This window comes from Acinonyx jubatus, chromosome B2 (assembly GCF_027475565.1).
Source record: "Acinonyx jubatus isolate Ajub_Pintada_27869175 chromosome B2, VMU_Ajub_asm_v1.0, whole genome shotgun sequence".
In the NCBI taxonomy this organism is placed as follows: domain Eukaryota; kingdom Metazoa; phylum Chordata; class Mammalia; order Carnivora; family Felidae; genus Acinonyx; species Acinonyx jubatus.
Window position 1 is genome coordinate 146,784,807 of NC_069385.1, and position 17,750 is coordinate 146,802,556.

The 17,750-nt window shown below is 47.5% G+C and overlaps 1 protein-coding gene and 1 long non-coding RNA gene across 2 annotated transcripts; both read left to right on the forward strand.

The window, feature by feature from the left end:
* The first annotated feature begins 697 nt into the window (after nucleotides 1-697).
* On the forward strand, nucleotides 698-6,056 carry LOC128315792 (uncharacterized). Its single transcript, XM_053223412.1, has 4 exons — nucleotides 698-713; nucleotides 2,527-2,904; nucleotides 3,436-3,584; nucleotides 4,884-6,056. The coding sequence occupies exons 1-4, from the start codon at nucleotides 698-700 to the stop codon at nucleotides 4,986-4,988; spliced, it is 648 nt and encodes a 215-aa protein (XP_053079387.1). The 3' UTR covers nucleotides 4,989-6,056.
* Nucleotides 6,057-15,917: 9,861 nt separating this feature from the next.
* LOC106976333 (uncharacterized) lies at nucleotides 15,918-17,268 on the forward strand. Its single transcript, XR_003414217.2, has 2 exons — nucleotides 15,918-16,150; nucleotides 16,381-17,268. It is a non-coding gene; the product is annotated as an uncharacterized LOC106976333 (long non-coding RNA).
* The last annotated feature ends 482 nt before the right edge of the window (nucleotides 17,269-17,750 follow it).

A 17,750-nucleotide genomic window follows, 5' to 3' on the forward strand; every position in this document is an offset into this window, starting at 1 on the left:
AGGTTTATTTGTACAGGCTTCTCAAACAGAATCTTGTAGACCCCGGATCGTCATCTCTAGTGCTAAGGATGTCCTCCACCTTTCTGGTACAGGGAGGGGACCCTTCACATGGGAGACTTCGCTCCTGCTCTTGGCAGGACAAAGGAGGGTCAGAGTGTTGTTCGTGCATGAATTGTTTCTCAAACACCTTTAGTTACAAATAACCAGTATGTTAAAATGGCATATTTTGGGGTGTGATATTCTGCTCACCTTCAACCGCATTCGCTTCCAAATTCAATTTATGTTCTTCTCTACCTGTCCTCAGAATCACTGGTTGTTTCATCTCAGATCTGACTTCCCCGTTTGCTCGCACAAAGTTTTGTCCATTCCTATTTCCTGGGTTCTTTTAAAAAACTTTTCATGTTAACTTTTTTTCTAGCTCAGGTGCATTATCGTAGTCATGTGTCTCTTGTTTATCATTGACATTTGATTTGCATTATTTCCTTGTGGAAGGAAGCTTTTAATTTTGCTCATTATTGGGCCCCCATATGTACGTAATTAAACTTTGGGGTTTCTCCTCCTGTTGATCTGTCTCATGTAAACTTAATTCTTAGACCAGCTAGAAGAAACTTGAAGGGTAGAGGAAATTCTTCCCCTCCATCAGCACAGCAACTCAAAGGCCATGAAACCAAGTGAATAGGCCGTACCGTAGAGCCAGATGACCAGTGTGGCTGGTGAGGGAAAGGGTCTGGGTCTCTGGCCTGCCCTGCCCATTCCAGTCTCTGCTCGATCTCTAGCTTCGGGTGGTCCAGCTGAAGATTCTCCTTTTGTGAGGTAGGTTGGCTGATCTATGGGCTTTGGCATTAGGAAATAAGGAAGAAGCTGGTGAAGGGTGGCAGACAATGCCAGCCAGAAACATGCCCCTGGGGCGCAATGGTCATTTTGAGCGAAACGCTTTTGAAAAGCAGCAGATGCAAGAAAAACACTCCAGCCTTTCTTCTTATTCTTTAAAGTAGGAGATAAAATTCTCCTGTGAAAGATGTCTTTAAATATTGCTTTAAAATATTATCTCGATTGGTAATTATCTTGATTCTTTTTACCAAGAGAAGAGTAACATTCTGATTCTCAAGGATAGAAAGTTGAGGCTGAGGGAAATCCGTACAAACAAACCTCGTTAAATTCACCCTTATCTTCTGGTCACTTCACCCAGTTAACTCCCTAGCCCCTGCCACCTTGCCCCATCACATTTTCTTAATTTTACTGCTCTTTGTCCAATTTCGTGTAAGCGTGTGCAACTCTAACTTTGGGACATCCCCTGTGAGGCCTCCCGTGTCACATAAATCATGTTAAATAAAGTGTGTTGTTAATTGTCTTTACATTATAGGGGCCCACATCGAGAACTCAGAAGGGCAGAAGGAAAGATTATTTTCCTTCTCTTCATTGAAGTGAGAGACTGGTTTTCTGATGTGTGCATTCTTAAAAGTCCTTGGGAAACAAAACCCAGACTGGAAAACCTCAAGTTTCTTCTACAAATAAAAGGGGGGAGAGAGAGAGAAACTATAGATTCAAAGAACTGAAGAGACATATATGTCCAATCACTTGTTTTTTAAAATGTGTATGTGTATCTTATATACATGCTTCTTATAGTCTATATTATATAGAATATTATAATTTTCATACCTCTATATAATTATATTATACAACACATTTATAAGATATATCAAACGTGGCAAAATTGGAACCATAATTGAATGCTTGATCTTATTTTTGTTATATTTAGATGTGGTCATTATACTGTGATTATGTTTTTTAAGAGTCCTTATCTTTTAGAGATACATAAGGATTAGCCTTGTGCCAGTCATAGTGGAGCCTGAGACAAAAGGAAAATCAGTAATACTGATTCTCTATTAAGAATTTTGATATTGTATTCATTATGGATCTTTTGCATTAATTTTGATTTTTAAAATATTGCTTTAAAATATTATCTCGATTGGTAAGCTTTTTGGTAGCCTTGCAAATTTTGTGCCCAAGGCAGAGCTCACTTGCCTCACCCTAGCCCCGGCTGTGCTAAATTTATGGAAGATTCAGGTCTGAGATTTACTGCAAAGTGTTGGGGGAATGAGGGTTGGGGGTATAGATTACTAAAATTGCCATCAATTGATAATTATTGAAAGGGTTAGATATGGTTATCGGATTCATTATACGATTCTCTCTTTGTATGCATACGTCTGAAGTTTTCCAAACAATTTCTGGCAAATCCAACCCCTCCGGGCCCAGGTTGAAGGTAAGGAGGAGAGAGAAAGGCAGGCGGAGCAACTAACCATAGAGGCGCAGACTCCTCCCAGGTTCCTAGAGCGGACCGGAAGTGACGCCGTAGAGGGAAGCCTAGCCGTCCCGCTCGGCGGTGGACTCGGAGGTGGCTGTGCGGCGGGGAGCTCCAGCGCAGTTGGACGCCAGTTCTTCGATCCCGGGGCCCCAGCAGGACCCCCCTCCGCGCTTCGAGGCTGTTCGAGGAGGGCCGGGCTTCGCAGCCTACAACCTGACGAGGGCGGGACGTGGGGGCAACTGTCGTGGACGTGGGTCTGGGACACGAGCTGGCCCCCACGGTCCCTTTCCTCGCTTGGGAAGCGGCCGGCGCGGGGCAAGGCACGGAAGGGCCTCTCCTCGGCCTTTGGGAGGGAACCGAGTGCGCGGATGACCGGGCCGAGAGGCGACTCTGGCCCGGGAGCCGAAGGCACCTCCCCGCCCCACCAGGGGAGGCCCCTCCGGAGCAGTGTGGCCTTTTCCCTGCGGAGGAGGTTCGGGGTCTTGAGCGGCAGGTGCTGGAGTTTACTGCCCCAGATAACAGCATCTTCTGGAAGAGTATTCCGTGGGAGGCGGAAATGTGGCTGCGTTCAGGGACCGACGATTCTGGGCATCGGATGAGTACGAGATGGTAGTTAGGGGGCGGGGGTTGGGGGGGCAGATGGTCATCACGATTGCAGCCCCTCTGTCTCAACAGCCGGCCTCGACCTTGAGATCATCTGAAGTGTCCATGTGCGGACGGTGGTGGTCACCCCTGGCTGCTGTCCGAGCCCCCTCTTTATTCCGGGCAGAAGCCCTTTCTTTGACGCGGTGCCTGGTGGAGACATTGTGGCTTAACCGGCACTTAATCCGTTGGCCCAGGGAAATTTACCAGCACCGTACTGAGTCACAAACTTGGGTCATACGAGCAACGAGTAGAGGGAAAGAATCTTACCTCTTTTTATCGAATTTGAAGAACGCCGCGATATTTTTCTCGGTTTAAGCAGAGTTTTCTTCAGCAAAGGTGGAATCCGTATAAGGATTTCCTGGCACTGTTAGGAGCTCGGTGATGGAATTTTAGTATCTTTTCTGTCAGGAGTTAATGTGGAAATCCAGCGATGTTCTTGAAAGCTCTAGTGATTGCGGGAAAACATGACCTTTGTTCTGTTGCAGTAATTACAACAACAGGTGGAGGAATTGTATGCCAGCTGCTGCTGAACCGGTTTACACGTGTGTTCCTTCATCCTCACAACCCTGAGCGAGAGATGCTTTTGTTAAATCCATTTTCACGCTGGTGTAGCCAAGGCCCAGAGTTTAACTCGGTGAGTAGTTCAAGATCCCATCGCTAGTAAGTGGCAGAACCAAGGGTTTGAATTCATGTCCGTCTGACATCAAAGCCTGTGTTTTTTTACTGTTAAGCCAGCGGGGTGCTTCTGCTATAGGCTCTCATTTTTTTTTTTTTTAATTTTTTAAACGTTTTTTTAAAATTTCTTTTTTGAGAGGGACAGAGAGAGAGGGAGTCACAGAATGTGAAGCAGGCTCCAGGCTCTGAGCTGTCAGCACAGAGCCCGACGCGGAGCTGGAACTCACGAACCGTGAGATCATGACCTGAGCCGAAGTCGGACGCTCAACCGACTGAGCCACAGGCGCCCCTGATGTATTTGTTTTTGAAAACCCAATTTATTCATGTGTTTCAAAGAAGGTACACGGTGAAGTCTCACTCCTACCCTCCCTCCCATCCACGCCACTCCCTTCCCCGGCACAGCAAACAGGGAACCGTTGTTGTTAGCGTTTTTAGTTGTCTCTCCAGAATTCCTTTGTGGAAATACAAGCAAATACAAAGATATGTTATTTTCACTCTTTCTTATGTGTTATGTGACGCTCGCTTTTTTCCACTTAACGTTATATCTTAGAGATTTCCATATTAGTAAAGACAGTTTATTTATTCATGAATAAACTATTATGATACATTAGGTATATATTTTGGTCTTCCTCCATGGTTCTTGGCTCGTAGCTCCAAAAACCTTTGTCATTTCCTAAGAGACTAGAGTAAGAGGGGCATCTTTGGTTATAATATTTGGTGTTACACTTGGTTCCTGAAATAGCTTTTGAGTGCTAAATGTGAAAAGAGTGTCTTTTATTATTCATCACGAACTTCTTTCAGCCACACCTGAGCCTATGTTAATGAAGTGACTTTTTTGGGAAGCTCTAGGAACCGGATTTTGAGATTAGAGTATTGGAACTTTCAGCTCTACCCCCTGACCTCCAGGAAGGGAATGGGGCTGGAAGTTGAATCAACCACCAGTGGCCAACGCCTACATGCCGTGCTGTCTGTCTTGTATCCAAATTTGTTTCTCCTTTGGTTTCCGCCACCGTAACAGCTAGAGAGCCAGAAAGTCTTTCCTTCCCCAACTCCCTTGTAGTTGGAGTAGCTGGCATGTGACCTGGGTCTGACCGTTGAGATTCAAGTGGAAATCACTTGTGAGGGGCTTCTGGAAACACTTCTTTAAAGGGAGTGACTTCTCTAAAGAGAGTGAAGTCTTTGCAAAGGTGGAGGGTGACTTGGCCGTCATGCTCCATCACCTCCTTAGCCTGTGCTTCGCTCTCTATCTGGAATGCAGACAGGATTCCGGGAGGAACAGAAGTGCTCACGGGTCTGTGACGACGAAAGCCACAGGACGACGGCGGTTAAGCAAGAAGACAGAAGGTGGTTGGGAACTTCGTGACTCTCTTGAACAGTGGTGCCAGCCCTAGATGATTTACCTGAGGACTTCTTGATAAATGACATACTTACCCCAGAGAAAAACTAGACTTTTCTGTTGCGGCGAGTCCCGTCCTAACTGACCACCCGGCGGGTAAGTAGCAGCCCCTGCTGTGTGCCACTGCACTTGTCACCACGTCACGTACTAGCCCCGAAAGTCCTCGTAATGATCGCATGAGATAGACCAGACGTTCTCCAAGCGTGGTCCCCGAGCCAACAGCGTTAGCATGACCTGGAAACTCGCTGGAGATACTAATTTGGGTGCCTGACCCCAGACCTTCTGAATCAGACTCTGGGAGCAAGGGTCCAGCAATCTGTTTTAACAAGCCTTCCAGGTGATTCTAATGCATGCTGAAGTTCGACAGATTCATCTCTGTGGATAGAGTACTGTCCCTATTTTACACATAAGTAGACGGAGCCGAACTTAAGTGACTTGCCAGTGTCCTAAAACTAGTAAGACGAACTACTAGTGTTTCTATAATGACCACATTACATCCCATGTTAAGAACTCCTATTCTAGAGAAGTGATCTCCAGAATTTGAAAGCATACCCCTTTGAGAGATAACAGATAGTGCACCCCCTTGAACATTTTTACCTTGACATATAAAATTCTCCATCACAAGTTTAAACGATGGTAAAGAATTTGATTGCCAGTAGATTGTAAATGATGACATTTTAGAATGTGTTCCGACACTCTCCTAAATTAAAAAAAAATTTTTTTTTAATGTTTACTTATTTTTGAGAGAGAGAGAGAGAGGGAGACAGAGCACAAGTGGGGGAGGGCAGAGAGAGGGAGACACAGAAGCAGAAGCAGGCTCCAGGCTCTGAGCTGTCAGCACAGAGCCCGACGCAGGGCTCGAACTCACAAGCCGCGAGATCATGACCTGAGCCGAAGTCGGACGCTTAACCGACTGAGCCACCCAGGCGCCCCTAACACTCTCCTAAATTTATCCAGTGGAATCTAAATACCATAGTGGTGATTAGTTTAAATGAACTATCATCCATTTATTTATTTATTTAAGTTTATATATTTTGCTAGCACCAGCGGGGGAGGGGGAGAGAGAATCCCAAGTAGGCTCCACGCTCTCAGTGTAGAGGCGACTTGGGCTGAGCCCATGAACCATGAGATCGTGACCTGAGAAGAGTCAAGAGTCAGATGCCACCCAGGCGCCCCAGCTGTCATCCATTAAAAAAAATAATTTCCTTTAACATCTGAAATTTTACATCCTCGTCTTTTGTGCCTGAGCTTGTATTTTCATTTGCCACCCCACAAAAATAAATTCTACTGTAACATGGCTGTTTTTGGTCTACCTGTCTTCTCTGCAACAAAATAGTATAAACAGTGAACTTAATTTTTTTTAAAAGTTCCATTGACCATAATAACTTTAAGAGTTCATTTGCTCTCAGCATTAAGTTACAATTTTTATTAGTGTAAAATCAAGTCATTGTGGATATATTTGATTATTAACTTACTTGATAGGTTAATAAAGTAAAATTGAGTTGCAAATTCACTCTTAATGAGATGGATGTGGCTAAGATTTTCTAATTAATGGATGTATCTGTGGATGAATATTCCTCATTGCGAGAATGGGACAAGTTCAGTATCAATTTTATGTCTATTTTCATTACTGTAGATGAGAGACTATATCAGTTTACAAGAATCAGTAGGTAGGAATTCAAGGATTTTGAAGTAGGGATGCTATTCTAATTTTTCCGACACTTGCATTACATGCCCAAATCACATTATGCGTCATAAAAATGTTTGTTACTCTGATTCTGACAGCTGGGTTAGACCCTCCTCACTTCTGTGCAAAGCAAATAGAGTAGAAACCATTTTGTTACAAGTCATGTAAGGCTCACTTGCTCACTGACCGTTATCTCAGGGTCCTCTCACGAGATGTCTTGAGGCTGTGCCTCTTGGGTCAGTGTGAAGGGTGTGACTTGGGACGGCTGGGTGGAGAGGGCTGTGACGAAAGGGAAGGTGGGAAAGCAGCAGGTTGCGGGCAGATCGGTCACGAGTCTCGGGGGGAATCCACGGTCACAAGCTGGTTCCTTTACAGTGTCTGCGTCCACGTGTTCCCAGGGGGGCACGTGCGTCCGGGTTTGACAACTACGGGAGCTGAGAGATAGCTCTCGGAATCATCGCTGTTATGTTCTACAGAGTTTAAACGGATAGATCCCTTCAGGTTTGATGTCTCACTTGGGAAGTATGCGTTTCTGCAAAGAACAACACGGAGCCAGCCTGCAAATCGCAAATTGTACTCAGGCGTCAATACACTGCTGAGAGGTGATTGTTCTCATTTGAGTATCTCGGGGGCATCTTTAACCTTCACATATTTTAGGTAAATATTCAAATGGTCTGAATACGTCCTAAATTCTGCAGACCTCTTGTCCCGGTAGCAGCAGTCACAGACCAATTCTTGAGTTCTGAGGGAGTAACCTTCACGTCACTTAGGACTTCTGGCCTCCCCTCCGAAGGCGGTTTCTGTGGACTCAGCATGAGGGGAAGTGAGTTGAGAATCCCAGGTGTTGAGCCTGTTTCATTCTTTGCTGGCCCCACGCCCTCCTGTAGTTTCTCCTGTGTCTGTACGAACTTGCTTTTCTCTCATCCGTCACTACACTGATTCATTTCTCTTTTTTTATTGTGGAAAGAACACTTAACGTGAACTCTACCCTCTTAAACGTACAATAGGTGGTCGTTGGCCGGAGGTCCGTGTTGCACAGCGCATTTCCGGAGCTTGATATCTTCCTTGACTGGAACCGTGTCTGTGGTAACTCCGTATGACCCCCGGCAGCCCCTGTTCCACTCTGATTCTGTGAATTTGACCACACTATATTCCTCAAATCGCGGAATCATGCAGTATTTGTCCTGAAGTGGCTTATTTCACTTGGAATGCTACCCTCAGGGTTCATCCGTGTGGTGGAATAGTGCGCAATGCCACTGTTTTAGGGCTGGATAACCTCGCATTGTCTGCAGAGACCAGGTTTTCTTTATCTGCTTGAAAGTCTAGGCGGTGTTCACATCTGGGCTACTCTGATCATTGTTGCAGTGGACACGGGAGTGCTAATCTCTCTTCCAGACCCTGATTTCGTCTCTTTCGGAGAAATCCCAGAAGTGGGGTGGCTACCGCATGATAGTTCTGCTTCTAATATTTTGAGACGACGCCTTCCTGTTTTCATAGCAGCTGCATCATTTCCTTCCTACCAACAGGGTGCGGGTGTTCTGTTTTCCCCACATCTTCACCAGCACCGTTGTCCTTTTTTTTTGTCTTGTTTTTTTGATGATAGCCATCCTCACAGGTATGAGGTAGCATCTCATTGTGGTTGTGTGTGTGTGTGTCTGTGTGTGCGGTTTCGATTTGCATTCCCCTGATGATTAATGCCATTGAGCATCTTTTCATATACTTGTGGGCCATTTATATATCTTCTTTGGAGAAATGTCTTTTCAAGTCTTCAGCCCATTTTTTAATTGGACTACTAGTTTTTTGTTTTATTTATTGCTATTGAGCTGTAGCAGTTCCTTACGTATTTGGAGAATTACCTCTTGTCAGATACATGGTTTGCAAATGTTTTCTCCCATTCTGTAGGTTGTCTTTTTGCTGTGTTGGTTGTTTCCTTTGCTGTACAGGGCATTTTAAGTTGATGTAGTCCCACTTGTCAGCTTTGGCTTTTGTTGCCTGAGCCTTTGGTGCCTTATCGATGAAATCCTTGCCAAAACCAATGTCATGAAGCTTTCCCCCGTGTTTTTTTTGTAGCAGTTTTAAAATCTCAGGCCTTACATACAGGTTTTTACTGTATGTTGTTTGTTTTTTATATGTGGTGTAAGGTAAGGGTCCAGTTTCATTCTTTTGCATGTGAATATTCAGTTTTCCATCACCATTTGTCGAAGAGACTATACTATCCTTTCTCCATCTTGTATTCTTGCTGAAGATCGGCTGACCATAGATGCATGGCTTTATTCCTGGATTCCCCGCTCTGTTCTTTGGTCTATGTGTCTGTTTTTATGCCATTACTGTACTCTTGATGACTGTATCTCTGTAGTATTTTTGAAACCAGGAAGTGCGATGCCTCTGGCTTTGTTCTTCTCAAGATCGGTCTGACTCTTTAGGGTCCTTTGTGCTTCTGTATGAATTATAGAATTGTTTTTTCAGTTTCTGTGAAAAATGCCTTTGGGATTTTGATAGGGATTACATCGATTCTGTAGATCTCTTAGGAAGTGTGGACATTGGAACAATATTAAGGTTTCCACCCAATAGGAAGTCTGTTTGTAAGTTCTTTGTTTCATCTTTGTTTTATAGTTTTCAGTGTACAGGTGTTTTATCTCCTTAGTTAATTTTTTTCCTGAGTATTCTTTTTTGTAATAAGTGGGATTGTTTACCTAATTTCCTTTTTGTAGAGTTTGTTATTCGTGTCTAGTAGCACAGATGAGTTTTGTGGGCTGATATCATATCCTGTAATTTTATTGAACTCATCTGTTCTAACAGTTTAAAGTTTTTTTAATGTTTATTCATTTTTGAGAGAGAGAGCATGGGGGAGCGGCAGAGAGAGGGAGGGAGGGAGACACAGAATCTGAAGCAGGCTCCAGGCTCTGAGCTGTCAGCCCAGAGCCTGACGTGGGGCTCAAACCCACAAACCGTGAGATCGTGACCTGAGCCGAAGTCGGACACTTAACTTACTGAGCCACCCAGGGGCCCCTATTCTAACACTTTTTAAAATGGAGTCTTTAAAATTTTTCTCTATATTAGATCATGTCTGCTGTAAACAGGGATCATTTTACTTCTTCGTTTCTGATCCGTATGCCTTTTCTTTCTCTTTCTTGCCTAATGGCTCTGACTGGGGCTTCCAGTACTGTGATGAGCAGAGGTGGCAAGAGTGGCCATCCTTGCCCTGTTCCTGATCTTAGAGGGAATCTTTCATTTATTCACCTTTGAGAATGATGTTAGCTGTGGGCTCATATTTGATCTTTATTACGTTTAGGCACATCCTTCTAAACCTAGTTTGTCGAGAGGTTTTATCATGAGAGGTTGTTGAGTCTTGTCAGATGCTTTTTCTGCACCTCTTAATTAGTCCTTTATTCGGTTAACGTGGTGTATCAGGTATTCACTGACTCCGGTCTGTCGACGATGATGAATATCCTTGCAAACCCAGCAAGAGTGTGTCCCAAATCTACCAGTTTTGGTGAGTCGAGTCCTGGGTTCCCCTAGGATGAAGAAACCTTTTAGATTTTGATTTCTTAAAAAGGGAATTTGGTGGGGTGTGGGGGGTGGGGACTCAGTCGACTGTCCAACTCTTGATTTTGGCTTAGGTCATGATCCCAGCCGGGGATGGCGGATCGAGCCCCACGCAGGTCTGTGCACTGAGCATGGGGCCTGCATGAGATGCTCTCTCTCCCTCTGCCCTCCTCCACTCACTCATGCTCTCTCAAAAGAGAAAGTCGGGGGCGGCGGGGGGGGTTGTCCTTGCATTGTCGCTAGTTGGTGGGTTTGTGGGGAGAAGGAGATCCAGGGTTTCTTGCTCCAGAAACACCATCTTTCTTCGTGTGCCTTGACCAAGTCAGCCAGCTCCTGGAGTGCGGCCCAGGTGCTCGTGGTGGACTTTTATCCCCGCTGGCCACCTAGCTCCAGGGACCGCCCCCTGCTAGTGCCGTGGCCATCCCAGAAGCTCAGCTAGTTCCTTGCAAAGGAGCTCTGCCTCTCGACGGGTCCAGTTTTGGCGATCCCACTTGTGATTTATCATTTCTGAGCGCTGGTGCAGTCATTCTGTGACGGGCTCGTTCATTCACCCGGTATTACAGGTGACTGCGTGCCAGACTGTTCTAGGCGAGGGGGGACCCAGACGAGGTCCCTGCACCCGGTGACCTTACGGGCTGGTGGGAGGAAACAAAAAGTAACCTTTCCGCTGGAAAAGAGCCATGAAGCAACATAAAGTGGAGTCAGCAGACGGAGGAGGAGGAAGGACGGCAAAGGGCCCTGAGCAAAGGACTGAATGTCAATCAAACAACACTCACATGAAAGTGCTAATGCGGGGAGGTGGGCACTTAAGAGACTCCATCACTGCCTTGGCCTTTTATTTTGGAGGCCTGGATCTCAGTTGCTTAGTGGGGACAGAGAAGCCAGGAAGGGTGGCGGGGGGGGGGGGGGGGGGGGAGGGGGGAGGGGTCCAGAAGTCTTCCCTGTGCTCGGGTGTTGTGACACCTCCCCCGCCCCCAGCCCCGAATCTGTCAGCTGCTCGCCACTTACTCAGTGACCCTGACGTCGCTCTCAGTCGCGTCTGGACTTGTTCACAAGCGTGGGGTCTCTTCCTCCTTCCAGAGCAGAAAAAGGGACACTGACAAAGGATGGCTTTGTGTTGAGCGAGTGCCCAAGAAAAAGAACATGAGAACATGCACTGTGCTGGCAGAGGCAGGTTAGATCATAATGCTGGGTCCGTAAGGATTTCCCCACTTTATGATGTCACCCCGTGGGCCACCAATGAGCAGGCACAGTGGCCTGTGTTCTCAGTCTCCGACTGGTCCTTCTGTCCACTTCCTCGCCAGAGCCGGGTTCTCTCCTGGTGACCCCGCTCCCCCTGCTGGCTCCTCCCCAGTGTGTTAGCCCCTTGCTCCTCCTCACCTCTTCCAGACTGTTCTCTCCCCCTCCGTAAAAACTCCTAGCCTGGAAGCTTTTCCCCAGGACTTGGCCACACCTTCTCCTTACATTTGCTGTCATCTACAGCCTGTTGGGATAAGTCCTCCCATTTTTTGAAAATGTAAGCCCTTGGAGTACTCTCACTCTGATATGACCCCTCGCGTGATTCTTGGTGAGGTTAGTACCCGGGAAGGCCGTTCCCAGTACTCCTGGCCTCCCAGCTCCCTGGTCGCTCATCCCGTGATCTTGTCTCCGCCCCTTCCTCGCAGCCCCTCATACGGCCCAGGCTCAGACCAGGGCTTTCCAACCTGCACCTCGGCTCACGGCCATAAATCTGTCTTGCGTGCAGACTGTACGTGTGCGTGTGTATAGTTTGGACGTTTTGTATTCCACTACTTGCCTTTGCTACTTACAAGTAAAAGGTAGAAAGTACCAAATGTGTGTTTACTCATATTTAAATAAATTTTAAAAACTCCAAAACGAACAACGGAAGCACAAAGAAAGGTTCGTTGTGACCTCCAGAGCCGATCTGTCCGTCCACAGTGTCTTGCTGCTGAGAGCTGCAGGTTTAAAACTGCCTTAGACATGGTTAGACCCTCAAGCGTCTCGCTCTGTCCGTGACCTCTTCCCACTCATCCCCTCTCAGGCCTCAGCTCTATCAGCCCCCTGACCCCAGGGCACCTGTGTCCACTCCCCCCTCCCCCCGTGTTGCCCACCCCCCTTGTCACGTCCTCACTTCCCTCCTTACCTGACGCCATTAGAGCCACCCTCTTGCACACCCCCTCAACCCACCTGCCTCATCAACACTCGTATGCAATGCCAACCCATCAAAAATCTGCATTTCTGTTTATTCACTGCCTACACCCATACAGTGAATGAAACTGGAAAAAAGCAGGCTGACTTGTCCAGTTGTAAACTCATGACCATAAACCTTGAGTGAGCCCTTCGTGCTGCCCCGCGATCCCACACCATTCCCCAGCCCTTTCTTCTAGGTAACTGCTCACCTGTCACCGTCTCCAGAACCTCCTGCCCCGTGCTCACCTCGGCCAGGACCTTGCTGTCTCCTCCTCTGAGAAAATAGAAGACGTTTTCCACACAGTCTCATGACCTCATCTATGACCTCACGGGTGTGTGTTCTGCCTTTCTTCCTAGTTACCCTGGGTAATTTGCTCATCCTCTCATCTGGGGCTAGCCTCGGGAATATTGCCGTCTCCCTCAGGTTACCGGGGTCTCTCTTCTGCGTGTTAAAAACAAAAGACCTTTTGATCCCACAAGCTCTTCAAAGACTTGTCTATTGTTATCGTGTCCGTCCATCCTCTGTCCGTTCTTCCAGGGGGCCTCCTCTTCCATCCGTCTTTCTGATGAGCTCTGTCGTTCCATTCAAACAGCGTCTGTCAAGGTCGCAATGACCTTTTCATTGATGAATTGAGGATCCGTTTTCATTCCTCACCTTACTTGTCTTATCGATGGCATTTGGCACAGACATTTCCTCCTTGAAACATTTTCTTATGGCTTCAGGGACACCTCTCTCATTTGGTCTCTTCCTATTCCACTGGCTACTTCTTCCCAGTCGTCTTTGTTGGGTACTTCTGTCCCTGGGTCTCTAACTCCTGGAAAGCCTTGGAGCTCAGTCCTAGGATCACTTCTCTCCTTGGGCCACACTGAAACTCACTTACTCGCGATGGTTTTAATTCCCACGTCTCCTGGGGCCCCTGGGTGGCTCAGTTGGTTAAGCGGCCGACTTCGGCTCAGGTCATGATTTCACAGTCCGTGAGTTCGAGCCCCGCGTCGGGCTCTGTGCTGACAGCTCAGAGCCTGGAACCTGTTTCAGATACTGTGTCTCCCTCTCTCTGACCCTCCCCTGTTCATGCTGTCTCTCTCTCTGTCTCAAAAATAAATAAACGTTAAAAAAAAATTTTATAAAAAAAAAATTCCCACGTCTCCTGACATTTCTCAGATTTAAATCCCTGTGTCTCTAGCCTGGACCTCCTTCTTAATCCCCATGCGAGTATATACCATCACCTAACATCCTTGGACGTCTAAAAGGTATATCTGATGTAACATGTCCGAAATCAAACTGCTTCTCACCCCCTTGTGCCTGCAACTTGATCTCACCCATATCAGCAAAAAGCAACGTGGTCCTTACGGATCTGAATCCAAAACCTTGAGCTCATTCCTGACTCACATGTCTAATCCATCACTAAGCCCAGTGGCTCTACCTGCCAAGTAAACCCAGTGGGAGACTGGCAGCGCCCTCCTCAATAAGCACATGCTCCAAACCTCCATGATGTCATATGGTGTCACTCTTGCAGTAGCTCCCTGAGTCCCTTGCTTAAACCTTGCCCAGTAGTCTAATCATAAAACAGCAACTGAGTGAATCCATAGAAATGTGAGTCCGACCTTATTTCTCTGCTGCAATGGCTTCTCGGAATAAAAACCAAATTTTTTAATGTTACTGCTGGATCCTCCAGTCTGGCCCTCATCACCTTGGTGATGTACTCTCTGTCTCCACTCCAGCCGCATGCTGGCCTCCTTGCTGGAAGTGATACATGACTTCATTGTCATATGTATTCACACAGGCTGCACACAGTTTGGACATTGGGGTTGGGTAAGCTTCCAACCGAAGCTTGGGCCCTGAAGGATAGATTCACACTGGCTGATGAGGGAAGAGAAGCAGGGGGACCGGGTAGATGGGGACGAGCAGAGCCCAGGGGCTGCACCACTCTTGGGAGATCTCCCTATGGTAACCATATTTGTTTGCAGACCAATACCAGGCATCTGGAACAGTGTAGGCACCGCAGTGGGTAGTCAAGACATATCCGCTTACTAAGTGAATGAGTTACTTGGATGGTACTTAGTGGGCAATGGGACAGAAGGTTTAAATGGAGCCCATACCGGGAACTCTTGCCTATGCAGGATTTGGGAAACAGTATGGTGAACTTTTTTTGGCAGAGAGGTTGAGTTTTTGGAGGAAGTAGACAGAAATAAAGCTGGAAAGATAGGGTGAAGCTAGATTAAGGAAGGGCTTAGATGCTACTCAAAGGATTATATCACATGTGCTGGGGAGATTTTAGGAGCCCTCTAAGCAGAAGGACCTGATAAAGTTATGGGGGGAGAGGCTGTTAGTCTGCAGTCTGGATTGGTGGGGATGACAGCCGACCCGGGAGAGGTGTTAGAAGGCAGTATTACAGAATGTCGGGCATGACATGGGCATACGGTATTTGTCAAATAAGGAATTAAACTGTGGAAGGGTTATTGGGGCCAGGATGGGAGATTCAAGAAAGTTTTAGGAATGAGGGATCATTAGGAATTGTTTTTGAAGGGTAAGGAGTTAATCTGGAGAGTCTGGGGAAACTCCCCCCTGCCCCTTCCCTTTCTTAGGTGATGCCTTTCCAGCGGTGGTTTAGCATGAAGACACCGAGCAGAGACATGGTCCTCAGCTGTCATTTCCTGGCCACCTCCTTGGTGTGGTGGTCTTTCCTGGTGTCCTGGGTGGAAATAGAGCTGCCTGGAAATAGAGCCTTGTCAGCACGCTCTTCGAAGTCTGGGCGCCCGGCACAAGCCAGGTGAGACGAGGTTCGACCTGCAGCCTCAAGTCCCCTCCTCCCCAGCTCCCCCACAGCCGCTTCTGCCCGCCGGACACCCACCCGCATTCACAGGCTCCCCTCACCTGGGGCCTGGACAGCCGGGGAGTGGGTCCTAGAGAGGGAGGGCTTCTCAGACTCTGCCATTCGTCCCTGGTTCTAGCCTCCTTAACACTGGGTGGGATTTTCATGGTCAGCGCCCTTCTCGGCTCGCTCGTTCTGCTTGAACTTTCTGTTGCTGGTTATTCCCTGAGGCCCAGAAACGGTGTTTCCTATGCGTTTATCTTCACCGTCAGGGGTAAGGACAGGCAGGAGCGAACTCTGAACATCTTGCCCTTGGGTTAGAGGGAAGATTTTAGCTTGATGAGCTTTTTAAAAAAACGTTGAGGAGGGGAGCCTGGGTGGCTCAGTCGGTTAAGCGTCCGACTTCAGCTCAGGTCACGATCTCACGGTCCATGAGTTCGAGCCCCGCGTCGGGCTCTGGGCTGATGGCTCAGAGCCTGGAGCCTGCTTCGGATTCTGTGTCTCCCTCTCTCTCTGCCCCTCCCCCGTTCATGCTCTGTCTCTCTCTGTCTCAAAAATAAATAAACGTTAAAAAAAAAAAAATTAAAAAAAAAACCAAAAAACGTTGAGGAGAGTGCCAAGGAAAAGAAAAATCTAGGAGAAAACAGTGGTCTCGCAGTATGGAGGACGGTTTGGCTCACGGATCATGTTTCTGCAGTGGAGCCGTGAAGTGTCAGCACAGGCTGATCAGAAGGTCTGTCTCTCTAGTGTCTTGGGTTGGTGCGGGCTCTTGTGTTCCTCTCAGTATCTACGCACTGTCCGCAAACTTTGGAAGTGGCTCGGGGACCTGATCTGCCAGAAATCACCAAAAGTGTCCTTACACCTGTCCGGCTCGGCCATCTTTCTCCTGTCTGGTGAGTGGTCATCGGGTTCTGATTGAGGAAGGTCAGTCAGCCTCCCGGGAAGTGGATAAAGCTTGTTTCTTTGGTCTTCCTTTTCCTTAGTCTCAAGTTCCATCAGTAGTCACTTTCCTTACTTTCTCCTTTTCCTCTTTGGTTCTGAGCATTAGTGTCCCGTATGGTGCTTGCCCACGATTTCGGGATGTATGTTAAAAATTTTGTTCTTACTTGATTTCTTCCTGCAGTTCGGTTTCGCAGTATAAACCCCGGAAGTGGGATCAAGAAGCACTCTCTGCACCAAACCCACTTTGGACAAGGGGTAGAATGCAGAATACGGGGAAGAATTACTTCCTTTTCTTGACAGCAGAGTGTAGAACATAACACGTAGGACCAGCTACATACTTTGTGAGGCTCAGTGCAAAATGCAGCTGTGGGGTCTCTTGGCCGAAGGTCATCAACCATTTCAAGATAGCGACAGCAGAGCAGGAGGCCCCTCTGGGTGCAGGGCCCTGTGTCTCCGTGCCAGTCACACAGCTGGACGCTGTCAGCTTGGACGTTGTGTTACGGGGTGATCACAGAACCACACCTTAGTCTCTGGGCCTGTTCCACTCCTTGAAAATTAGAGACTGTCTCCACCAGAGTCATCAGTACAGTTGTTTTCTTAGGAGCCCTCTGCCTTCACAGTTCCCAGGGTTTGGGAGCTGTTGGAGTTTTAAAATCTCAACCAAGCCACATGGACACCGTCTCATCAGAAGACCCAAAACTGAGCCGAAAACCAGCAGAGAGAGTGAACTGAACGAAGAGGGCTCCCTACCCGCAGCTGGCGATTTCTCAGCCACCCACCCCAAAGGCAGTGTCCCCGACTCTCCCCCTTGTTCTGTTCAGGTGTCTTTCTAGAGCCCTGGATCAGAGGTGTGTTTCATGGCGGAGGAAGTGAAGGGGTAGAATTGCGTGTGAAGAAGCAGAGAGGCAGTCTTGTATTTTGGTTCCTAAATTACACAGATGCCTCTTCTCCATTTTCTCTACAAGTGTGCACTTACTGGGCTGTTTCGTAACAGTATTTCCTTGTCTTTAACCAAGCTCTTCCTCCATCTGTGAAGCTGAAGTTTTAATAAAAATCTTCCTCCCTCTGGGAGCGTTGTGACTGATCATTTTTCCCCACAGTGTCGTTTCGGCAAATGCTGCTGGCAGGCACAGCGTCTGCGGCTGGTGGAGCCGTCTCCCTCAGTCTGGTGGAAGGGCAGTGACCGTTTGGCCCTACTCACGACACCGCTGCTGTGGGACCGCAGAGGGTCCTGGAGACTGCAGTCAGATGGCCAGGCCGGAGGCTCGCGGCCAGGCCCAGGGTGATGTGTTGGGAACACCTGACTCAGGTGTTCGGCCTATAAAAGTGTGGATGAGATGACAGCGTTAGAGAAGTGAGAAGTGAACGTCTAGAATGTTTTAAAAGCTACAGAAATCAATCAGGAACATTGTCATCAGGACAGCTTATCAAGGAAGGGAATGGTTTTCTCTTATGGGGCACAGGAACTAGTGATTACTGAGCACTCCCTACTTGCTGTGCTACACGCAGTGTGTGTGTGTGTGTGTCCTCACAACTCGGTGATGTAGGGGT

What these genes read in the sequence shown, in the direction of transcription:
- LOC128315792 (XM_053223412.1), top strand. An exon ending in CGATTCTGGGCATCGGATGA is followed by an intron (nt 2,905 to 3,435) that starts GTACGAGATGGT and finishes GTTCTGTTGCAG; the next exon opens with TAATTACAACAACAGGTGGA. An exon ending in AAGGCCCAGAGTTTAACTCG is followed by an intron (nt 3,585 to 4,883) that starts GTGAGTAGTTCA and finishes TCTGGAATGCAG; the next exon opens with ACAGGATTCCGGGAGGAACA.